Here is a 25,847-nt window from a genome sequence, read left to right as displayed (position 1 = left end):
CGGTGTGTCAGATGAGTTCTGCGCAGGGAAGTGGACACTGTCCCAAGCAACTTGGCCAATCAATCGTTTGGAGACCAGAGCAGTGCATCTGGCATTGAAATGCTTCCTACCTCTCGTCCATCATCGCACAGTCCAAATTCTCTCAGACAAAGTGACCACTGTGGTCTACATCAATCGCCAAGGGGGCACGAGGAGCTGGCATGTCTCTCGGGAGACAGACAGGTTGATGGCGTGGATGGAGACTCATCTCTCCCGCCTAGCGGCTTCCCACATCTCAGGCGTAGACAATGTTCAAGCCGACCTTCTCAGTCGTCAACATCTAGATCCCAGAGAGTGGGAACTCTCAGAGGAGGCGGTGAATCTCCTGTTCCACAGATGGGGCACCCCCTATCTGGATCTAATGGCAACCTCCTGGAATGCCAAGGCAGCTCAGTTCTTCAGTCGCAGAAGAGAGTACGGCGCAGAGGGAGTGGATGCCTTAGTCCTCCCCTGGCCATGTCACGTTCTCCTCTACGTGTTTCCCCCTTGGCCTCTGGTGGGCAAGGTGCTCCGGAGAATAGAGTCCCACCAGGGTCCGGTAATGCTAGTGGCACCGGAATGGCCCCGTCATCCGTGGTTTGCAGACTTGACCAACCTCGCAGTGGACAGACCTCTTCGTCTGGGTCACCTTCCACGCTTGCTGCAGCAGGGTCTGGTATCTTTTGCCCAGGCCGATCGCTTCTGTCTTGTGGCCTTGCTTTTGAGAGGCGCAGGCTAAGACGGCGTGGATAGCCAGAGGCCATTATCTCGACCCTCAAGGTTAGAAAGACGTCTACTTCCACCTCCTATATCAGGGTATGGAAAGTTTTTGAGAACTGGTGTGCCTCCATACCTGTGTCACCACGGACCGCCTCGGTGGCTCAGATCCTATCTTTTCTTCAACAGGGACTGGACAAGGGTCTGGCCTACAACTCGCTGAGAGTGCAAGTCTTTGCCCTAGGCGCTTTACTTCATCAACGAGAGGGAACTTCCCTCTCCTCTCACCCGGATATCATCCAATTCCTCAGGGGGTGAAGCACGTGAAACCCCCGGTCCACACTCTTTATCCTTCGTGGAGTCTCAATCGTATTCTCCGAATCTTGGTCAGACCACTCTTTGAACCAATGCATTCCGCGACCCTCAAGGATATCACTCTCAAGATGGTTTTCCTGGTAGCTGTCTGTTCTGCCCGTAGAATCTCGGAGCTTCAAGCACTCTCGTGCAGAGAGCCCTACCTTCGTTTTACGGATTTGGGAGTTTCCTTGCGTACTGTGCCTGCTTTTCTGCCCAAGGTAGTTTTCGAGTTCCACTTGAATCAGACGGTAGAGCTTCCGTCCTTCTCAGCAGACGCATCGGTGGATCTACGTAAGCTAGATGTCAAGCGTATTCTCATTCGCTATCTGGAAGTCACTAATGATTTTCGCTTGTCGGACCATTTTTTTCTTCTCTGGCATGGTCCAAAGAAGGGGGCCAAGGCGTCAAAAACTACCATTGCTCGCTGGCTGAAGGAGGCAATCTCGGTGGCCTACATCGGAGCGGGTCAACAACCTCCGGCAGGTGTCAAGGCCCATTCTCTTCAAGCTCAGGCTGCTTCCTGGCCGGAGATGCAATCGGTCTTGTTCCAGGAGATTTGTCGATTGGCAACTTGGAAATCGCTACATACCTTTGCTCGTCATTATCGTCTACACATACAGTCGCCTACCTTTGGCTCCTTTGGCTCTAGGGTCATTCGAGCAGGGCTTTCCGGGGCCCACCCTACGTAGGGAAGCTTTGGTACATCCTGGTACATACAGGGAAAAAAAAATTATTCCGTTCCTGTAGTACCAAGGATCATTCCAGACACCCTCCCTGACTATTTATTGGGTTTGGGATTGCCTCTCTGCTGAAATTGTTCTTCAGTGCCTTTTTTCCTTTGGCTGGTTAATGGTTCATTCTGTAAGTTTGTTATTTGACACTGTTTTGTGCCCGTTGGTTATTTGTTACTTAATTCTATTGTTCTTGATCCATCCTGATTTTCCTCTTTGCTTTGATATACTCCATACTGAGGATTAGTAGAGAGTGCACTACCTTATAAGGAAGTATTCTTCAAAGTTCTATTTGACTCCATCTGCTGGAAGGGTGAGATAACCCACTGTTTGGACTGATCCTTGGTACTACAGGAACGAAAATTAGCAGGTAAGGAATAATTTTCTTTTTCTGTGGAAGGCAGTGCTGCTTTAAAGAATGCTTTGGATAGGAGAACTGAGGTTATCCTCAAATAGTCTTTTGCGGTGTCTGCACTTGCTCTTCAAACTGAACTTTGCAGCAGTTTTATGCCCAAGGCATGTTTGCATTGGGTACAGCAGTTTCCTGTGGATGGCTTTTCAGAAGAATTTTCTTTGAGAGAAGTGGAAAGATTGGAGTCTATGTGGTGGCTGCTCTTTATGCCCTCATTTGAGCTTCACCATGGCTTCCTTGGTGGCAGCTCATTTGTTATGGTTATGAAACTGGTTGGCGGATACATTGTCTTAAGGTGATGTTGAGTAAATTGACCTTTTAAGAGGAAATATCTCTTTAGTGATGATTTTGAGAAGCTGGTTAAACAATTCGAAGACAAATTGCTAAAGTAACCAGAAAACAGGCCAATGGGGTTTCATAAGGGAGGTTCTAGTATGCCCAGATCTAGGGAATTAAGAAGGTACCAGCTAGGAAGTCTTCTTCCTTTTAACAAAGTCTCCTAAGTTACAGATTGCAGTCCTTTCACTCAGGAGCAAGAAACTCTGGGGGCAAACACATTCTCACTGTTGGAAGTTTCCAGTGAGATTCAAAGGGCTTACACCCCTTTACCTCAGAACATTTGTCCCATTTTTATGGGGAGTGGGTCCGTATAACTATGGATTAATGGGTCTTTCTGTAATAAGAGACTGATTTATGCATTTAGATTATGCTCATCCTTTTAAAGGAGGCCTTCACAGAGTCCCCTTGTTCCTCTGAAGTGAAGAGAGGGTTAATAAGGGTGACTGCAATACCTTCAGTTAGCAGCAGTTGTCGCAGTGCCAAGGAATCAATGGGGTCAAGTCAGGTATTCCATTTATTTTGTAATCCCAAAGAAAGGATACATTCAGGCCCATTCTAGACCTCAAGAGGGTAAATGAGACCTTGATGGTACTACATTTCAGAATGGAAACTCTTCACTTGGTAATGATGGCTGTGAGAAAAGGAGAGTTTTTAACTTCCCTAGATCTTACAGAAGCTCATTTCCACATTTCAATTTATCCTTCACACCAACAATACCTCAGGTCCTGGGGATAGGATGCATTTTCAGTTTCAAGTGCTTTTCTTTGGTTTGGCAACAGCTCCAAGGATCTTTTCCAAGATAATGGTTGTCAAAGCGGCGTTCTTGCGCAAGCAGGGAATATTAGTTCATCTCTACTTAAGATGATTGATTTGGGAGTGGAGTCTACAACTTCAACAGTCACAGTGATAAAGTTGTTGCAGGATCTGAGTTGGATAATAAACTTTGCCAAAAGCAAGTTGGTTTCCTCTCAGATCTTGGAATATTTAGGGACCTGCTTTGATACTGAGCAAACCAAGGTATTCCTGACAAGTAGACTGGGGAGCCAAGCTTATCAGGCAGTTTTAGAACCTGTTGGAAGTGAAATCTCCCAGAGTTTGGGATTATTTACAGGTGCTGGGCTCCATGGCAGAAGTCTTAGATCTAATTCCTTAGGTGAGAGCTCATATGCGTCTGCTTCGATTGTGTCTCCTATCCTGTTGAAGTACTCAGTGTCAGGATTTCTAAGCGAGATTGATGTTAACCCCAGAAGCCAGGGCCAGCTTGACATGGTGGCTTTCTGTTCAGAATCTGGTCATTGGAATGCCTTTGGAGACCCTAGACTCGATCATCACAACAGATGCAAGTCTGAGTGGCTGGGGGTGCTCATGATCAGGGCTGGTCAGCACAAAGTCTCTGGAATTCAGTAGAGGTGTTGTCAAATTATTTGCAAAAGCTGTACAGATATTTTCTCCAGTGATTCAGGGCAGGGTCTGTAAGGGTGTTCTCCAATAGTACATCAGCTGTAGCTTATGTGAATCGCCAGGAAGGCATGAAGAGTCGCCTGCTAGAAGTAGAACTTCTGTTCAGATGGATGGAGAAACATCTTCAAGCACTTTCAATCTTGCACATTGTGGAAGTGGAGAACATTCAAGCAGATTTCTTCAGTCATTATATTCTGGATTTGGGAGAATGGAAACTGACGCATGCAGCCTTCAAGATCATACACGTGTGGAGTAAACCAAGCTGTAATCTCATGGGCTCCTGTTATAATGCCAAGGCAATATACTTCAGTTGTAGAAAGGAAGCAGCATCAGGAGTAGATGCTCTCTCTGAAAAGTGGCCTTATCAAAGCCTATTGTCCATGTTTCCTCCATTGCCCATGTTCTGTCCAGTGATACGATTGTAGGAAAGTATCATGGCCTAGTTATACTGATAGCTCTGGATTGCCTGAGACATTCTTGATATGCCATTCTCATCAGACTCAAAGTAGAGGGACCTCTGAGGTTAGAGCATTTTCAGAATATGCTACATGCAGAATCTGGCTCCCTTTTTTCTGTGGCCTGGCGATTGAAAGGAGAGAACTGAAGAAAGATAATTCAGATGACGTTATTGCCACTCTTTTTTTATAGGCAAGAAAGAAATCCACTTCATTAGCTTATATTAGAATTTGTAAGATTTATGATCTTTCGTGCAGGGAAGCTGGGGTTTCTTTCTTTAAAACTTAAGTGCCTATAGTTTTATCCTTTCAGCAGAATGGTCTACAAACAAGGTTTAGTTTTAAATTTCTTGAAAGTGTATGTTGCCACGATTACTTGTTATAGGAGGAAAGTTCAAGGTATAGTGGCTCATCCAGATGTTTCTTAAAGGTGTGAAGCATCTTTGCCTGCCACTCCTCCAGTCCTGCCACTCCTCCAGTCCTCAAGGAACTACGTTAGCTCCCAGTTTCCGCCCGCATCCTCTTCAAGAACCTATCCATCATACATAAATCCATTCACAACAGCAACATCAACTGGACTAACACCACCATTCGCCCACACACCTCTGAGCGCCCCACTAGAACAGCACACAAAGGCACCCTTCACATCCCACCGCACAAGACCTATCGACTAACATCCACAAAAGAGCGTGCCTTTTCTATAGCAGGACCCACACACTGGAACTCTATGCCATCAGACCTTCGACTTGAGACAAGCACCCACAAATTAAAAAAAAAAAGCTAAAAACTTGGCTTTTCAAACAAGCCGTCCCTGAATAACCTTTGTGCCCTTCTCAATCCCCCTAACTTCTCCCCCCTTATGCCAGCATCCATAGCTGCCTCCCCTTCTTGTAAATATTAACTGCAATATCTGGGTCTACGTGTAAATATTAACTGCAATGTTTGTTTCTTCCAATATTTTGATAACTTCCTTCTACACCCCCCTCCAAATTTGCCTTTGCCCTGTTCAATGTAATTTTCCCTTTTGTTACAAGTTACATGTAAACCGATATGATGTTACGACGAATACTGGTATAAAAAAAAGTTAAATAATAAATAAAGAGATTAATCCATGGAATCTCAATTTATTTTGCGCCCTGTCTGTAGGACCCTTTGAGCCCATGAAAAGGGCATCTGTTAAGGATCCACTCTTTCAGTTTTAGGATGCAGGAATTTCCATTTGGATGGTTCCTCTTTTTTTTTTTTTGCCAAAATAGTTCCTCTGTTTCACTTTAATTACTATGTGAATTCTCCATCATTCAAGAAGAAGGATTCATCAAGAGAGTTTAAAGACTTTCATGTTTTGGATGTTAAAAGATCTTTACTCGGATATTTGAAAGTAACTAGTTGCTTTAGAAGATGGGATCATTTGTTTATTCTCTGTGGTGGTTGAAGGAAAGGAGATGCAGCTTTTAATACCACTGTAACTAGATGGATTAAGGAGACTATAGCTTCAGCGTACATTTCTATGGGTTTGTTGGGTCTGAAGGACCTTATGTGGAGAGTCGGGCACTGTCACCTGAGGAGATTTGCACGGTGGCCACATGGATTTGCATGCTGGGGACTCTGCTTCCTTCAGGACTGGGATCCTGAGGGCATGTTTGTTCAGCTTCCTCCCAATTTTGGTGGGCTTGGGTATTTCCCATAGAGCTTGGACTGGTCGGGAGGGGAGGGAGTGATGATAAAAGCAAAATTAGGTTTCTTACCCTGTAACTTTCTTTCCTTGAATCCATCCTGACCAGTCCAGAGTCACACCCATATTAGCCATCTATGTGCTTTGTATATATTTCAGGTTCTGTTTAAATAGCTGTTTTTAGGATCTAGGAGCCTCATTGATTCTCCCCTGCTCTTTGGGGAGGAAGTTGGTTATGTTTGCTTTGTTACAGTTATACTGAAGTGCTGCAGGCTTTACGGTGCCCTGTAAGGGGTAACAGCAAATTACCGTATTTTCCGGCGTATAAGACGACTTTTTAACCCAAGAAAATCTTCTCAAAAGTCGGGGGTCGTCTTATACGCCGGGTATCGTCTTATAGGGCACACCTGCTCTCTTACCAGTTTCTCTCAATCACACACATGCTCTCAATCAAATGCATTCTCTCACACACAGGCTGGCTGTCTCTCTCTCTCTCTCTCTCTCTTTCGTGGAGACCGTATCTTTCCTCTCTTTCCTGGAGACCGTATCTACAAAAAGACAAAGACAAGATGGAAGCGGTACAGAGAAGGGCGACCAGGAAGGTGGAGGATCTTCATCGCATGACGTACGAGGAGAGATTGAAGAATCTAAATATGTACACCCTGGAGGAAAGGAGGAACAGAGGTGATATGATACAGACTTTCAGATACTTGAAAGGTTTTAATGATCCAAAGGCAACGACAAACCTTTACCATAAGAAAAAAATCAGCAGAACCAGGGGTCACGATTTGAAGCTCCAGGGAGGAAGATTCAGAACCAATGTCAGGAAGTATTTCTTCACGGAGAGGGTGGTGGATGCCTGGAATGCCCTTCCGGAGGAAGTGGTGAAGACCAGAACTGTGAAGGACTTCAAAGGGGCGTGGGATAAACACTGTGGATCCATAAAGTCAAGAGGCCGCCAATGAAGAGTGGGTGACTCGCCAGAATGATGGCTACTGCCTGGAGACAATACCCTTATTCAATAAACATACACATGGTTACTGTGACTCCAACATCACTCTAAGCTTCAACAGCAAGAGGAAATGTGGAAAAAAGGATTTGCACTCACAAAGACAGGAGTAGCTGGCTTGTTACGGCGGTTACTACCCCAAACCAAATATCCAAATTACTACCTCCACCTTCCTCTATTCCTGATGCCTTTCAACTAGCTTGATCACTCCATTCTTATACTTCACTTCAATGCATATCCAGCATAGTTCTCTGCTTCAACAGCAGGGGAAAAGAAAAACTGTTACTTCACACATCCAGCAGAGCTCTCTGCTTAAACGGCAGGGGAGAAGAAAAAAAGGATTCACACTCACAAAGCGGGGAGTAGCTGGCTTGTTACGGCGGTTACTACCCCAAACCAAATGTGCCTGATACTTCACTTTCAATGCATATCCAGCATAGCTCTCTGCTTCAACGGCAGGGGAGAAGAAGAAAACTGATACCTCACGCATATCCAGCATAGCTCCCTGCTTCAATGGCAGGGGAGAAGATAAACAACCAATAAGGGCTGTATAACATAATCTGGGTAAAAACAAATAAGCATGGGTGTAGCTTGCTTATTGCGGCGGTTACTACCCCTACTACCTCTAACTACTCAAGCTAGATATTTCACTTGGATGCAGCTCCATCACCGCTCTCTACATTAATGGTGGGGGTGGAAGGGAATTAGAACCAAGAGCTAAGAGAAACAGATAAGTATGAGAGAAGAAATGAGGGAAGCTTGCTGGGCAGACTGGATGGGCCATTTGGTCTTCTTCTGCCGTCATTTCTATGTTTCTATGTTTCACCCCCCCCCCCCCCCGAGCACAAATGGTAGCTGCAGCAGCTTCCTCCTCCAGCCCCCGCAGGCCAAGAAAGAAGAAACCCATCGGCCGCGGGAGGCTCATGCTGCTGTCTCCTTTCCCGATTACCAGCTCCTTCGACTGCTCGGGGCCGTTCCTGCTTTCGCCGCTGCAATTTTTTCATTCGGCACGGCTTTCTCCTTCCCGCGCACTGCCGTTGCCGCTGGGCTATCAGCACGTTCAAGCCCAGCGGGAATGGCAGCGGTGCCAAAAAAAAAAAAAAAAAAAGCTATGGCATCCGCGGCTGCCCTTTTCTTCTTCCCACCCCCCCCCTTTGAACCGGAACAGGAAGTGATGCGCGGGAAGAAAGAGCCGTGCCGCGTGAAAAAATTGCAGCGGCGACAGCAGGAACGGCCCCGAGCAGTCGAAGGAGCTGGTAATCGGGAAAGGAGACAGCAGCATGAGCCTCCCGCGGCCGATGGGTTTCTTCTTCTTGGCCTGCGGGGGCTGGAGGAGGAGGCTGCTGCAGCTACTATTTGTGCTCGGGGGGGGGGGGGGGGGAGGGGAGGGGAAGTGAGAGAGAGAGAGAAGCAGCCAGCCTGTGTGTAAGTGAGAGAATGCATTTGATTGAGAGCATGTGTGTGATTGAGAGAAACTGGTCAGCGAGCTCGTGTGTGAGAGACAATGAAAGTGACTGCTCAGAGAGATGACTGATGTGTATGTGAGTGTGAGAGAGAGAAAAAGCATGGAAGTGAGAAATCTGGGTATGTGAGAAAGCATGGGAGTAAGAAGCCTGATTATGTGAGAGAGAGTATGGGAGCGGGAGGGCTGGCTGTGTGTGTGTGTGTGCGTGCATGAGAGAGAGACTGGTTGATAAGGTGACGGTGTGTGTGAGAGAAAGAGACTGGTGTGTGTGAATGTGAGAGAAAGAATGTGATTCAGGGAATGAGAAGCCTGTGCACGTGGAGAGCATGGAAATGAGAGAGAGACTGGTGTGTGTGTGTGAGACAGAGAAAGTGATTATGAGAGTGAGAAGCCCGTATATGTACGGTAAGCAGAACACGGGAGTGGGAAGCCTGTGTGTGTGTATGGCATGAGAGAAACTGTTCAGGAAGGTGTCTGGTGTGTGTGTCAAAGACTGTTTGGGAAATGATTGGTGTGTGAGAGACAGAAACTGGTCATGGGGGCATGACTGGTATGGTTTGTGTGTGTGAGAGACATGGGCCCTAAGGAAGAGGAAGAGGAATAGGAGAGCTGCTGGAGGGGGTAAGGAAAGGTGGCTTTTTAAGTTTATTTTTCTTGATTGACTGCCATTTTAATTATTTAATATTATGTGATGTGTCTGCTTTTTTGAAATATTTTATTGGTGTTTGGAGAATGTTTAATAGTTTTTATGAGTTTTTAATTGTTGGATGTTATTCTGTTCATAGCTGTTTTGAAACATTTATTCTGCTTATTAGTATTGTTTTACAATTATTTATGTGTGGGGATCTATAGCTGCTTGCTAGTTCTGTTTTCCTAATAAGAGGTATATTGGTTTTTAGGGCCTGATATACAGTATTTGTAGTGTTGCCTTTTCATAGATAGGGTGCTCCTGTTTGAGTGTAAAATTATTTTTTTTCTTAAAAATATGTATAAAAAAGGGGGGGTCGTCTTATACGCCCAGTCGTCTTATACGCCGGAAAATACGGTAGATTCTTCTCTGTCTCTGTCTTCTGACAGGGGTACTGGACTAGTCTGATTGGATTCAAGTAAAGAAAACCCATTTCCCATAACAGACAACTCAAAATATAAATCTGTGAATTCTGTTAGCACTGCTTTTTCTAAAAAAAAACCAGTCTGTTTCTGTAAAGGTCAATAGTTATTTTAATTAAATGCCATTATTAATCAACCAAATCATACGATTCATTAATGAAATTCCTATTGGTTTGAAAAGCAAACCATTTAAATATGGCAGTATTTATGCTAATAATTTTTGTAATACTTTGTATACAACCCAATTTAATTTCAATTAGAAAATTTAGTTTCAAATCTAAATTTAATTCTTGTGGTGGTGTGACGAGGTTAAACAAAAAAAAATAGCTGTTTGGTCTCCCACTGCAGCACTAAATATAAAGCGTCTCCTCCTTGGTTTTCTTTTCTGTATGTTCTATGCACAATACAACTAAAACAGTTGATTTTAATATTATGAAATCTCTTGAAAGATCAACCAAAGTGAAATTATTTTTTTTAAATGTGGGAATCATTGTGAGAAAATAAATAATTCCAGACGAGTCTGTTTTAATTCCATCTATACAGAATATATTCCATATGCCAATATAGAACAACAAAGCAACAGCGGTCTAACATCCAGACTGATGGTTAGAGTAGTGGGGCTGAAAGCTAGGGAAACGGAGGTTCAAATCTCACACTTCTCATTGATACTCTTAGTGACCTTGGAAAAGTCACTTCATCCAACATTTTCTCGGCTCGTACTAACTTGGGTAATGTTTCACAAGTGGTGATTCATGCAAAAACACTGAAATTACAAAGGCTTTACACGCAGAGGCCTATTCGTGAAAAAACGTGCAAGTTTGCTGCCTTGCAGGTAGCAGACTTTCATGTGTAGTCTGTTATACATGAAAGTTTATTTAAATTCACTATTAATGAGCTACTGCAATGTAAAATCATGCAAAGCAGCTCATTCATTAATTTTGCAAAAATGTCTTTGCACATCGTTTTTCACTAAAAAAAACAAAAAAAAAAACAACCTACTTCTAGTGTGGTGCAGTTATCTTTTTATAGTCTGGCTCCAGAAGTCAGGTTCGTGTGGAAGTTTTCCAAGCAGCTAATTTGCATGCATATAAAACTTCTATGTGAATGAAGCTTCTATTCTGCAGGAAAATCCTGCAGGTTAGTACATTGACCTTTTAGATTGTAAGGCTTCTGGGTTAGGGACCTACCCAACTTCACTTGAATTTGTAATTCACCTTGAGCTCTCATTTGTAAGGGTGAGTAATTAAATGTAAAAATCCAAATCCCAGTTCATATTTTTTTCCTAGGGTTCTCTAAATCCTCTCCCCCATTTTCAGCAAAATCATTATAGAAACAAAAATGACACTGCCTCAGTTTGCCTTTAATATTACAAAGCACAATCTCTCATACCTAATGAGGAATGCTGTTTTACCCCTTATTGTTTTGAAATTGTCAAGAATTGTGATTAGACAGTAATTAAAATTAGATCATACCATGCTTTAACCATATTCCCATGTATTCCTTTCCATTTTCTGAATATTATTCATATTGCAAACAATTAGATCACCCTAGACCATTTTCATAAACCTGCTTTTGGAGCTTTCTAAGTTTGATCAGTTCCCAGCAATACTCAGCCAGGGTCCCTTGGGATTCCCTTATCCGCCACTTGTTCCACAAAATAAAACACTATTTTTTGCCAAAAATTGAATTCTGCTATATTAAAGCATCTAGAAGTAAATAAAGAAAAACTTTCCAAAATTTACTGATATATCTCCAGCGGAATGCAGAGGTCAAGGCCTTTATTTTCCCCACTGGCAAGCCCCCAGTTTAAGAGGGTTTCAGACTTTCTGGATCACAATGAATTCACAAGGCAGGATCCATTCACGTCCCAGAAAGGCATCAGAGGGAATGACTTTGTTTCTTTTCCTAGGCTTGGCAGGCGTAGTAAGGCAATAGTAGCTGGAAAGCCCCAATTTTTACAGATCTCCTGACAAGACAAATGAACTTTGATTGTGTCCCCTGGGGTCAGGTACTCTTATTTCTTTCTGTTCAAGACTCTTGGATCCTGAGCATAGCAAGGAACAGATGGAGCTTATAATTCAAATGCCTTCCAAGGACAAGGTATTTCATGTTCTTTTTGGCGGATATGATTTTGTAACACATCCGGAGTCTATGGGAGGATGATATGTAATAAAGTATAAATAAATATACATAAAGAGCTCTGATACTGGATGCTATTAGATGCTTGGTATGCATAGGTGCAATTAATTTGCTGTCATATACAGAGGTACAAGGGCAAGCACTCTAGCTACTTTATATTTCCCAGGTTGGGGGAGGGACAGTGTTTGGACCCTTCTAGATCTAAAGAGAATCTGTATTTCATAAATTTTCAAGATGGAATTTCTACCTTACATAACCTCCTGGTCCAATAACCTGAATTATCTCTGAATTTCTACACTCTGATGACCAAAGCCCAATTAAAGTATCTTCAATTTGTGGCTAACAGAGTGAATTTTCAGTGCACAGCAATGCCTTTTGGGTTACCATCATACCAAGGGTCTTTTCTCAAGGTCCTAATGATTCTAATAATTCTGCAACAGGATATTTTTCTATATATGTACTTGGAGAAGCTGCAGATCAAAGCTGTCTTGTTCCAGATGACATTATGGGACAGTAAATCATATTAGAGACCTTAGTGCTCTGTGGTGTGTCCCTCTGGCCCTATCCCGTTATTTACTTTTTTTTTTTAGTTAGTTCCTCATAAATACACTTTTCTGAAAATCTAATGAGGTTTACTTCACCTCCAGTATTATTTCTGTTTATTTTATGTGCTTCCGCTCCTGGCCCTTCCACAGTGAACACCGAACAGAAATATGTTAAGCAATTTTGCTTTTTTCTCATCTTCATATTCCTCCCTTTCACCTCTTGAGCCTCACAATGCTACTTTTGCACTTTCTTCTATCACTAACATAACTATAAAAAGTCTTGTTCCCCCATTTTACCATATTTTCTGTTTTGTTTTTTTCTTCCACTTGAAATTTTGCATTTCTGACTACTTTCCTAGCTTTTCCAAAGAGTCGCCACCTTTCCTCTTTTTCAGGCCGATACAGTACAGTGCGCTCCGATGGAGCGCACTGTTAGCCTGCTATTGGACGCGCGTTTTCCCTTACCCCTTATTCAGTAAGGGGAGGAAAACGCGCGTCCAAACCGCGGCACCTAATAGCGCCCTCAACATGCAAATGCATGTTGAAGGCCCTATTAGGTATGCGCGCGGGATACAGAAAGTAAAATGTGCAGCCAAGCCGCACATTTTACTTTCAGAAATTAGCGCCGACCCAAAGGTTGGCGCTAATTTCTTCCGGCGCCAGGAAAGTGCACAGAAAAGCAGTAAAAACTGCTTTTCTGTGCACCCTCCAACTTAATATCATAGCGATATTAAGTCTGAGGTCCCGAAAAGTAAAAAAAAACCCAAAAAAAAACCAAAACTGAATTCGGGCCAAAAACCGGACGCTCAATTTTGCCGGTGTCCGGTTTCCGAGCCCGTGGCTGTCAGCGGGCTCGAGAACCGATGCCGGCAAAATTGAGCGTCGGCTGTCAAACCCGCTGACAGCCGCTGCTCCTGTCAAAAAGGAGGCGCTAGGGACGCACTAGTGTCCCTAGCGCCTCCTTTTCCCCGTTTTTACCGCGTCACCTAATTTAAATACAGAATCGCGCGCACCGGCGAAGGGCTGGTGCATGCGCCGGGAGAGCGGGCGTTCGTCCGCTCTCCTGCGGACTTTACTGAATCGGCCTGTTTGTGATCTCTTGTAGTTTGTGAATGCTAAACTTTTCTCCCTGACCTTTTCAGCTGCTACTTTAGAAAAATAATAGCCTCTTTCTCACAGGACAAGCAGGATGGTAGTCCTCACATATGGGTGACATCACAGGTTGGAGCCCAACCAAGGAACACTCTTCTCAAAGTTTCCAGAACTTTGACTGGCCCCTACTGGGACCCTACTGGGACCCTTCAGTCTTCTTTTTTCCGCGCAGCAGTAGCCTCTCGGTAAAGGAGCTCTGCAGAGATTCCTGACGGGAATTTTCCTCACGGAATTACTAAAAGTTAATTTGCCCCACAGGGGTTCTTCCGTCAACTTTTTCAAGCCGCGATACTCTGGTAAGTTTTTACCCGTTCCCAGTCGATTACCGTCGAGTTTGGCCCTCGCAGCCTACTGGCTGTCGACTGTACCGTGGCTCAATTTTTGCCATGGTGTCGGGGTTCCGTCGGTGCCCAGACTGTAATCGCACCATGTCCATCACAGACCCCCATAAAGTCTGGTAATGTGTCTTGGACGAGAGCATGATGCCTTGACCTGCACCAAATGAGCCCTAATAACACCAAAAGGTTGCAAGGCCAGAATGGAGAAGATGGAACTTCTCTTCCGTGCTCAAACCCCGACTCCATCCATTGCATCGACGTCATCAGAACCGGCTCCATCAACTTCGCACCAGCATCGACCACTGGCCGGTGACCGTCCGGCATCGACGACATCTCGGCCTTCAACACCCTGTACTCCCCCTCAGGATCGCAGAGGCAAACATGGCCATCGACATCGAACGTCTCGGACCATCGAGGGAGCGAAATCATCAACCTCGCCATCGTCCGAGCTGCCATCAAAGAAACCCCGTCCAGAAAAGGCACCGACCTGTTTGGAGACTGGTCACCGAGGCAACCCTCACCCAACAGGATATTGGGAGCCGCAAATCTGCCTTTAACGGTGGTCCCTCTGGCTATGCCTCTGCCTCCTTCTTCTGTTCCGGAGCCGGGGCTGCTTGCTCCAGGTCTCCGAGAAGAACTGGACCGGATGGTTCAGGAGGCCATCGACAAGGTGATGCAATGACTCCAGGTTCCTCTGGCACCGACACCGGTACCGATTGTGGAACCGACCACCAACCCGATTCCAGCAGCGTTGGCACCGCTGCTCTCCAGGATGGAAGCGCTCATTGCTGCTTTTCCACCGATGGACCCCGGGTTCCCAATGGCTCTGGTGCCCTCCCCGCTTACTCTGTCATCAGGAGGAGAAACACCGTTCCGTATCCCTCCATCAGGAGTTCTACCTCAGCCATCGATGCCGATACGTCCATCGCCACCGGTCCAACCATCAATGCCAATACGCCCGTCGGCACCACCGAGCCATCTATCGATGCCTTCATCGGTGCCTCCAATTATTCCTTCGGAGCCTAGGCCAGGACCCTCGGGTATCCCACCACCCCATCCTCCTCTAGTTCCTAGAGGGGCAGGTGCTGATCTCTATGATACCTGGACTGATGATTCCTACCCAGACACCGATGATTTGCCTTCACCACCTTCACCCACTGAAAGTAGAAACCGTTCTCCTCCAGAGGACCTTTCCTTTATAAATTTTGTGAAGGAAATGTCCTGAATTGGTTCCCTTCCAATTACAGACTGAACAGGATGATAGACATCAGATGATGGAGTTGCTACAATTCCTGGATGTTCCCAAGGAAATAACCTCCATCCCTATTCACCAGGTTCTTCTGGATCACCTCAAGAAGAATTGGAACATCCTGGCTCCATTGCTCCAGTCTACAGAAAAGCTGACACTACCTATTTGGTGTAGTCAGCTCCAGGGTTTCAGAAAACTCAATTGGATCACCAGTCTGTAGTGGTAGAATCTGCACAGAAAAGAGCAAAGAGATCAAAGCCTCACACTTCTTTCTCCCTCTGGCAAGGAACAGAAGTTTCTAGATGCCATTGGTCGCCGTGTCTTCCAAGGATCAATGCTCATCTCCCGAATTGCTGCTTATCAGCTCTATACGACCCAATATAACAGGGTCATTTTTAAGCAGATACAGGACTTCTCAGACTCCCTGCCTCAACAATTTCAAGAGCAATTCCAAACCCTAGTAAACAAGGGTTTTGAGGCAGGCAAGCATGAGATCAGATCATCTTACAATATCTTTGACACTGCTACTAGGGTATCTGCAGCCGCTATTTCGGCAAGGAGATGGGCCTGGCTCAAGTCTTCCGACCTTCGCCCTGAGGTACAAGACAGGTTATCCGAACTACCCTGTGTAGGAGATAATCTGTTTGGCAAACAAATTCAACAGACTGTGGCGGAACTTAAGGACCATCATGAGACCATAAGACAGCTCTCTCTGATGCCTTCTGACTACTTTTCAAAACAGCCCTTCCGAAAGGACTCTAAGAAATCATTCTTCCGCCCGAAGAAGTCCTACCTGCCACCAACCAGATCCCGTTCCACGAGACCTTTTCAAAAAGCCCAGTCTCATCAGACACGGAAACAAAAACCGCAAGCAGCTCCTCCACCAGGTCTTGCTTCAGGTTTTTGACTTCTACCTAGAGAGCAGCAGCCAGCTTCCATTGCCTCACATACCAGTAGGAGGTCGACTGTGCCACTTCAACAACATATGGCACTCAATCACCTCAGACCAAAGGGTACTGGCGATAATTGCTCAGGATTACCAACTGAACTTTCTCTCCGTGCCACCGGACTCCCCACCTCTACCGACGTGGAGAACATCCGATCACTCCATCCTTCTGGATCAGGAGGTCTCCCTCCTCCTCCAGTCCAAGGCAATAGAACCCGTACCCTACTCTCAGCATGGCCTAGGATTCTATTCCCAGTACTTTTTTAATCCCCAAAAAATCAGGAGGCGTTCGTCCTATTCTGGAGCTACAGTCCCTCTACCTCCAGAGAGAGAAATTCAAAATGGTAACATTAGGCTCGCTTCTTCCTCTTCTACAAAGAGGAGACTGGCTCTGCTGTCTGGACCTCCAGGACACATACACTCATATTGCGATAACTCCATCTCATCGCAAATACCTGAGGTTTCTAGTAGGCCCCAAGCACTATCAGTACCGAGTGCTTCCATTCGGCCTAGCGTCTGCGTCATGAGTCTTCACAAAATGCCTGGTAGTTGCAGCCTGGTAGTTGCAGCCTTCCTCAGCACTCAAGGTGTTCACGTCTACCCCTATCTAGACGATTGGTTAATCTGGGCTCCCACTCAGCAAGCTGCTCTGTCATCCCTCAATCTAACCTTACACACTCTAATTTCATTAGGAGTTTTCGTCAACTACGACAAATCCTACTTAGTCCCATCTCAAACTTTGTCGTTCATTGGGGCAGACTTGGACACCTTGCAGGCAAAGGCTTTTCTGCCTCGACAGCGAGCTCTCACCCTCGTGTCTCTTGCACACCAGCTGCAGTCTCAGCACTCCGTGACTGCATGCCACTTTCTCATCCTCCTGGGACACATGGTGTCCTCAGTTCAGGTCACACCAATGGCCCGTTTGGCCATGAGAGTCATGCAGTAGACTCTAAGGTCTCAATGGACTCAAAGCATTCAGCCCCTGTCGACCATTGTCCACGTAACCGACTCACTCCATCAGTCTCTTACCTGGTGGAAAAATCAGATCAGTCTCCTCCAAGGCTTGCCCTTTCAGGCTCCAGACCCTCAATTAACTCTCACCACCGATGCTTCCAACCACGGCTGGGGAGCCCATGTGGCCAATCTGCAGACACAAGGATCTTGGTCTCTAGAGGAAGCCAAACGCCAAATACATTTCCTGGAGCTTTGAGCAATCAGATATGCTCTCGGGGCATTTCAGGATCACCTCTCAAATCAAGTTATCCTGATCCAGACGGACAACCAGGTGGCCATGTGGTACATCAACAAACAGGGAGGCACGGACTCCTTCTGTGTCAGGAAGCTGCATAGATATGGGCGGAAGCTCTCTCCCATTCAATGTATCTCAGGGCCACTTACTTGCCGGGAGTGGACAATGTGTTGACAGACAAGCTGAGTTGCGTCTTTCAACCACACGAGTGGTCTCTCAACCCCTTAGCTAACTCCATCTTCCAACAATAGGGATATCCTCAGGTAGACCTCTTTGTGTCTCCTCAAAACCACAAAGTAGAGAACTTCTGCTCTCTCATTTGCAGCAATCACTCTCAGCCCAGAGAAGCATTCTGCCTCTCGTGGGCAACCGGTCTACTTTATGCATTCCCTCCACTTCCTCTTCTCTCGAAGACTCTCGTGACGTTATGTCAGGACAAGGGAACCATGATCCTGATAGCACCTCACTGGCCATGCCAAGTGTGGTTTCTAATACTTCAGGATCTCTCTATTCGCAGGCACATTCCCTTAGGAAAGGGCCCACTTCTGATCACTCAAAACGACGGGTGCCTCCGCGACCCCAATCTTCAAGCCTTGTCCCTGACGGCATGGATGTTGAAAGGTTAATCCTTCAGCCACTTAACCTTTCTGAACCAGTTTCCCATGTCCTGATTGCTTCACTGAAGCCTTCCATGAGAAAATCTTACTCTTATAAATGGAACAGGTTTAGGTCATGGTGCTCTTCTCAGTCCCTTGACCCCTTTACCTGTCCAATAACAAAGTTTTTGGACTATCTCTGGCACTTATCAGAGTCAGGTGTAAAAACTTCTTCCATCAGAATGCATGTCAGTGCGGTAGCCGCCTTCCATAAAGGTGTTGGGGATGTTCCCATATCAGTACAACCCCTTGTAACACGTTTTCTGAATGGCTTGCTTCACCTCAAGCCTCCACTGCGTCCTCCGGCCCCTTCTTGGAACCTCAATTTGGTTTTGGGTCGGCTCATTAAATCACCATTCGAGCCTCTTCAATCCTGTGATCTTCGCTATCTCACATGAAAAGTGATTTTCCTTCTGGCAATCACTTCGGCTTGCAGAGTTAGTGAATTACAGGCTCTAGTTACCTATCCGCCTTACACTAAACTTCTGCAGGACCGGGCAGTACTTCGCACTCACCCTAAATTTTTGCCTAAGATAGTTTCGGACTTTCATCTCAATCAATCCATTATACTACCTACCTTTTTTCCCAGCCCCATTCCAATCCAGGAGAACAGGCTCTACATACCCTTGACTGTAAACGGGCTCTAGCATTCTACCTAGACCGTACAGCTGCCCACAGGGAAAGCACTCAACTGTTTGTCTCTTTCCATCCTAAGGTTAGGGCAGATTGTGGGTAAGCAGACTCTCTCCTCCTGGTTGGCGGATTGCATATCCTTTTGCTATCAGCAAGCGGGCATTCCATTTCAAGACCGTGTTAAAGCATACTCTGGGAGGGCCATGGCAACTTCAGTAGCACACCTACGATCGGTGCTGCTTCCTGATGTTTGCAGGGCTGCCACCTGGAGTTCTCTCCATACCTTTGCAGCCCACTATTGCTTGGACAAGGCCGGAAGACAAGATTCCATCTTCGACCAGTCTGTCCTTCGTAACCTATTTACAACGTGATGTACCAACACCCTTCCTCCTGCCCATTAGGGTTCAGGATGCCCTCGGCCAAATTTATATCCCAGTCCTAGTGCCTTGCACACCTGGGTACATTTGGTGCATTTCTCAGATATCCTCAGCTCGGTACTCACCCATATGTGAGGACTACCACCCTGCTTGTCCTGTGAGAAAGCAAATGTTGCTTACCTGTAACAGGTGTTCTCACAAGACAGCAGGATGTTATGCCTCACGAAACCCGCCCGCCGCCCCACGGTGTTGCGTTCGTAACGTTTTCTTATTTTATTTTCGGCACTACCTGTAGCTTTTAAACAAGACTGAAGGGGGACCCCTACTAGCTGCAGGGTTAGTGCCATGCTGGGCATGCCCAGTAGGGGTCAATCAAAGTTCTGGAAACTTTGACAAAAGTGTTCCATGATTGGGCTCCATCCTGTGATGTCACCCATATGTGAGGACTAACATCCTGCTGTCCTGTGAGAGCACCTGTTATAGGTAAGCAACATTTGCTTTCTCCTCTTTCTTTTATTTACTTTCCTAATATGTTCTTCCACTTCCCCTAGATTTTCCTATCCAGCTAACTGCTCACTGAGATATTCCCTGAAGTTTAGGACACTCGCATTTGAATGAATCTTTATCTCCTGCACTCTAATACTGATCCACATCATCTGGTGAACACTGGATCCCAGATGATTGTCCCTACAGCATCAGAGATCCTGTCCCCCATTGGTTGGCACCAGGTCCAGTATTGTTCCCTCCATTACCAGCTGACAGAACAATTCTCCCTGCTTCTAAAAGTCACCGCAGCCAGAATGTCTGTCAGCATCCAGCAGATTGAAATCCCCTAGCAATAGCACCCTACCCTTTCATAGCTATTTCATGAAAAGATATGATTGTAAAGGTCTTTGGTTCTGTTAATAGTCTCTGTTTGAAAGCTGGTGTACTGTACTAAGATATCGTGAGTTTTATTTTCCATATGCGTCTAAGTAACTATCCAAAGAATGCTACAACATTATATTAAAGGTGGGGCAATTTGAAGTCAACATGGGTTTGAAAATTCCTCCACGATTTACTAGCCAGGAAAGAAATAGACTTGCCATGTACTCCCACCTCCTGAACAAACAAAATTCTCTTGCTCTCTGCCTCTGTGCTACCCCTCTCTCCTCCTATCTCCCTAATGCCGTCCCCTACCCCCTCCACACTATAATCATGATCTCACTATCCTCCCCCATCCACCTCTGTGTAACCCTTTCATGCTGCTTCCAGTGGCCCTGCTGCAGGCTCCTACAGGGGCTGAAATGTCTCCCAGCTCTGATCAGATCAAAGAGGCTGCCGCCTCCTCCCAATCCCTTCCTAGGATGGTGACCAGCCCTCAAAATCCAGCAAATGTATTCTCAAAATCCTGACAATCAACACAACAACCCAAATGGCAGGGAGAAATGTGGAAAAGAGAATTTACGTTCAAACAATATCCAACAAGGCATTGATCTGTGCAATCTGGGTAAACAAACATAGGGGTAACTTGCTTGAGGTGGTGGTTACTACCCTTAAACCTTATGCTCACCTTTGCAACTCCAACATTATTCTCTGCATCAATGGCAGGGGGTGGCAGGAAATTTGAATCAGTTACCAACAAGGGCCCTGAACTTGGTCGGTGAAACAGATAAGTATGGGGAATAAGTGTGGAAGCTTGCTGGGCAGACTGGATGGGCCGATTGGTCTTTTTGTGCTGTCGTTTCTATGTTTCAAAGTCCCCAGCTATAATCTACCTATTTGCCCTGGATATAGTCTATTGGATGGTGTTTACTGATTTGTATTGTTGCAGTTGGGGTAATAATTGAAGTGTCTGAAATCTGCTTCGTAGAGCCATCTCTTAAAATATATACAGTAATCTCTTGTTAATATAGGTCCAGTTAAAACTTGAAGTTATATGTACAAAACTGATAAATATGTTGCTTTTTACAGTTATTCAGATAGAACAATATTTTTAGGCGATTGTTAGTCTTAATTTTGGCCTGTTTTGTAATTTTTTCCCATTGCATAACAGCTGGCAATGATTTTCACTTGAATTTTTTGGTCTTGTCAGTTCTAGAAACTGAGTTCTAATAGTTCCAAACGTCTCCTTTTACTCCCAGGGACACCACTGATGATACGAATCTGAGTTATCTTCAGCAGGATAGACTGTGTGCAACAGCAGCAAATGCAGCATGGTTAGACTGCCAAAGTTTGCAATTCATGAAGGGCATGCCAGCTAGTCTTCCTGCAGGAAGCGGTGTGAGAACAGACATAAAAGAATCACATCACATTTTACTCTTCTGGAGTGGCTCTCACCTTTCTGGAGAATGGTCTATATGCCAAGGTATTGCTGAGAGTCGCGAGATATACCAGACATCAGCCTCACAGTTTCAGTCTCTTGACATTCCTGACCCCAGAAGTTTAAGAAAATTCCAGTATAAATGAGAAAAAGGTTTGTTTCCAGCCTGCTCGTTTTTCTTCAAGAAAATAGACTTGTCTTTAAAGAAAACCATCCTCATTATTGTCAGCAGTCTCTGCTCTGGCATGTGTACGTACCACATGGTGGCACACAAAGGCCTCCTAGATGGCATATACTGCTCGCTCCAAAATGCTATCACTGCATGCCGTTTTGAAAGTCCGTGCCAACATTTTGCAACAAGCAGTGAGTGGTATAGTGTGGCAAGATATGTTGCTAAGGAGGGCTCCCCCATGACAGCCAAGATCGGAGGCTCCCCTTCACCGCACTCAAGAGTGGAGGAGAATTCTTGCTCCCTTCCCCTCTTAGCATGATTTTATTGTGGGGAGCCCCTGTCCCTCCCCCCCCCAGTCAGGGTCGCCACAACAACATTAATAGTGCCCTTGCCCTTTTTTTTTTTTTTTTTTGGGCACCTGGCCAAAAACTATCAGGACCTTAAACTACTGTAGATAATTTTGATAAAGGCATGCAATGGTACCAATGTATACATAGATAATGCACAATCTGAACTGCCATAGTTTTACAAGCAAACCTTTTATTTCAGATGTGTAAAGAACAATTCTTTTAGAAACTAAAAAAAAATTTTAAATGGTTTTTTGTTCAGTAATTTTTTGTTTTTGAGAAAAATATCCAAGTCACTATGTTATATCAGCAGCTTGCAGAAAAGTGGAGTGGTTAGTTTTAAGTTGGTGAAACTTAAGATCAGCCTCTTGAACATTTCTTCTGAAAAGTTTGTATTTTTTTGTTTTTAAGAAGTTCGTGTGATATATTTTCATAGCTAAATCTTGAAATTGAAATTTGTTTATTTAAGTACAGAGTATTGCTTTTGGTCACGCAATGTCTTTCTTTTGAGAAATATTTTTTTTAAAAAAACTTTTGAATGATAAGTTTAGAAAATAGTGAAAACAAAATGATGATGTTACAAAGTTTTAAATATTGTGCTACAGCAAAAGGCTGAATTTTCACAAAGTTGTGTGTTGAATCCTAGCCTGTTCCTGACACACAGTGATTATTTTATTCCATTTGAGCATCATACTTATGTGACATTTCTCACTGCATGCAATGTATGCAAGGTTTAAAACAGAGCTTAATAGGTCACCCTGCAGGATAAGATGGTTGAGGTACATGATGCAGCTTGTGAATGGGAAAAGGACAAAACACCTCTTTGTGCAATGAAGGCTGAATACATGGGTATTTTTTTTTTCTTCAGATTTCTTTGAACCAGTGACTTGCTCTTAAAAATAATTTGGCTAGAATTTGAGCATCATCTCACAAGTCTGTATTGCACATTTATATCACATGCCTGTCCCTGATCTGTGGTCTGCATCTGCAAGTTGTTCTTTATTGTTATTTTCTTGTTGTATCTGGAGTACAGATGTATATTAAACTAACAAACTGTTATTTGCTGAAACTTCTATATAGCGATCATTTTGTATATTTTGCATTACTCTGCCTAGTTAACAAACCACTTCCCAAAACTAAGGGAAATACTATTTTCAAATTATTTTACTCTTTGATATTAAAAGGAGGGTCCCTGTTGAATATAGGGCACAGGAACTCTATTTCAATTATGTTTCTAATACAGAAAGTATCTACTAAATGATTTTTGTGTGTGTGTGTTTTTTTTTCTTTTATTACTGATTTTATAGCTCTAATGGTTAAGACAAGTTTTGGTAAGTGCATTGCTAATTGAACACTTTACCTACAACCTTATCTTGCACTGGTATTCTGTAGGATTTTCAAATTGCCAAGATGTCTACAAACAAAATAAATGTAAAAAATTACAATATCATGCATTTGTTTTTATTTTAATAAATTCTAAATCCTGGGAACTTTCTGTACTGCTTTTATGGAACACATTAAATCTAAGAACATTAACTGTATTATTAGGAGCTACACTGGTCTGTGTGTGTGTTTTGTTTTTTTTTAAGCTGAGCAACAAGAGCAGTTATCACATAGATGTCCCTCCTGCTTGCAAAAGGTGTAGTTTGTTACAAATAGAAACAAATCAGGTTGAAATGTAATTCGAACTTGAAAGGATGATTTTGACTCTCTTCAAGTTGCTGCTTGTCTTTTGTTCCTGTTGCATTTGTGGACCCCTGGACTGAGGGAGAGTTGGCACTTCCTGTGGGGAGGAGCCGTACAGGTCCCCACTGTCGACAGGCAGAGTTGGCGGATGCAGAGACTCAACTGGAGATTCGTCAATAAAAGCCTATATTTCCCTTAGGTTGAGCCCTCTGGTGCTGGGGCCAGCTGATCTTAGGTGGGGGCCTCTGCATTGATGGAAGTCCAGGCAGGTGGGAAGTGCTGTAGGCCAGCACACTAAGAAATCAGCGGAAGAACAAACCGGGGTCAAGTTAAGATTAAAGCAAGGGGAGCACAGCAACGTTGGTGGCCAGGCAGTGATTGGAGGCCAGCGACGAGAAACAAGGTTGATGTCCAAGCAGTGATCAGAGCAGGTGAAGTACATGCAGGGTCAGAGTCCAGTCCAGGGTCAAAGCCAGAATATCGATCCACAAGGATGACTAAGTGGAGGAAGACAAGGACCACAAGGACATGAAGAACTGCCCACGGACGAGGAAATTCAAGGGCAACCAGATAATGGAAACCACGAACAGACATGGAGACAGGAAGCATAGCAAGGCAGGAACCAGGACTTGAAGACAGGATTGCAGGAAATCACTACTCCCTGAAGAGTCGACCCATTGCCAAGGCAGGAATTTGAGGCAAGAGCCAGGTTTAAATAGGTCCAGGCAGAGAGGTCATTAGTTGGTGCCAGGCTGCCATTCCCACTACTGGCTCTTTAAGAAGTTCAGGATCGGGCATGCACACACCTAGGAGAGAGAGGAGTGTTGGGCTCGGGGAGATTGCGGTGGCCTGCTTCGTTGGCACTCCTGCTCTGCGGGAGGAGAACACACTGAATCCCAGACGGGCAGTCTTCCTCGGCATAAGGGAATCTGGAAGTGATGTGGTGGCTCACAGGAGCCCACGAGCCACCAAACACAACAGTTTCCTAATGGTGGAGGGTTTGTTTTTTTTTAAACTTTTTTGGTTAGTTTGTTTAATCTTCATTTATTTTCCATTGTGTCTCCTCAAAAAAAAAAAAAAAAAAGTTTTTTCTTCAAAATTAAGTTTGGTTTAATGTTGGTCATCTTCAAAATGGCAGATTAAAATCCAGCATTCAAGAAATGTCTCCATTGCTCTTTCAAAATAACTTTTACCAGATCAGAATGACAGACTATCTTCGCTGTCTGAGGCCTTCCCATGATGTGCCAAATTGAGATAATATAATTTAAGTGGAGTTTTTCCATATTGAGTGGTTCACCTTATTTCACTTGCCATCTTTTGTTGATTTTACTTCCTCTACCAGAAGATGATGACTGAAAACGCTGCTTGTTTTGTTTACATCAACCTATATAAGGCACTATGAAGCTTACAGCAGCTCAATATTCTCTGACTCCAGAAGATGGTAGGGTTATGAAGCTTGCAGCTGCTTTTTATTGGAGATTTGAGCTCCTGGGGGGGGCTGTCATCTTGGCAGCTTCCTGGTTGAGTGGGATGAGCAGAGGATTGGTGGTCCTCCTTAACTCTGTCCTATTCTGTGCAGGGGGTTGATAGAGGAGTCTGGTTCCCTTTTCCTACCTCTCACCTCACTTCACCCCACCCTGATGTCCTCCTACCCCCTGCATCGCCTAAAGAAAGTGTTTGGGCTGCTGAGAGGCTTTTGTTTTTGAGCCTTTGCAGTTAGGTTTAAAAACGAAAAACCTTTTTTGCTTTTGGTGGTTATTAGGGTTCTTCAGGGTAATGATTTTGGTGGCAACAGGCAGGTGGCATGGGATTTCTTCTCTCGCAAGGAAATGTGTTGTGGCGCAGGCCTCATGTCAGCAGCTTTGGAGCACAGGAAATACTGCACTCTGTATGGGAGTTCGAGCAGGCTTTCTTCCACCACAGGAGTTTGCTGCTCATGTTTGGACTCTGAAGCTATTCATCCATGGCTGCGGGTGAGTCTTCTCCTGGTGAGGTTTTTGTCTGGCGGGAGAGGTCTCTCGTGGTCATTGGAGCTTCCACTAGTTTTGTGGTGCCTGGGTCAGGTTCTTTTAGGGAAGAGGAGTCTGGGTGTGTCAGCCATTTCTTTCCCCAGCAGGCCTGCTAGAAAGGCACCTTATCCTCTTCATTGGGGATGGTTGTGGTCAGGAGGAAGGAGGACTGTCTCCGGGGACCTTGGATTGCCTTTCATTGTCACCTTGTACCCCTTTTTTGCCATATTTCTCTTTTAATGCATGAGGCCTTTGTTTGAGGGGTGGGGGCATGTCAGTCCCTTCTATACTAATCTCCATT

At 44.8% G+C, this 25,847-nt stretch overlaps 1 protein-coding gene across 2 annotated transcripts in view; it reads left to right on the top strand.

Moving 5' to 3' along the window:
- The window catches only part of SOHLH2 (spermatogenesis and oogenesis specific basic helix-loop-helix 2), a 153,212-nt gene extending 130,100 nt beyond the window's left edge, over window positions 1-23,112 (top strand). For both annotated transcript variants that reach the window (XM_029602708.1, XM_029602709.1), the window contains exon 11: window positions 21,154-23,112. In XM_029602708.1, the coding sequence (XP_029458568.1) occupies window positions 21,154-21,478 (325 nt within the window). In that variant the 3' untranslated portion in view covers window positions 21,479-23,112. The remainder of the gene's footprint in view (window positions 1-21,153) is intronic.
- The last annotated feature ends 2,735 nt before the right edge of the window (window positions 23,113-25,847 follow it).

This window comes from Rhinatrema bivittatum, chromosome 5 (assembly GCF_901001135.1).
Source record: "Rhinatrema bivittatum chromosome 5, aRhiBiv1.1, whole genome shotgun sequence".
Classification (NCBI taxonomy): Eukaryota; Metazoa; Chordata; class Amphibia; order Gymnophiona; family Rhinatrematidae; genus Rhinatrema; species Rhinatrema bivittatum.
The sequence above is the reverse complement of the archived record's forward strand: the minus strand, read 5'-3'. Positions and strand labels throughout refer to the sequence as shown.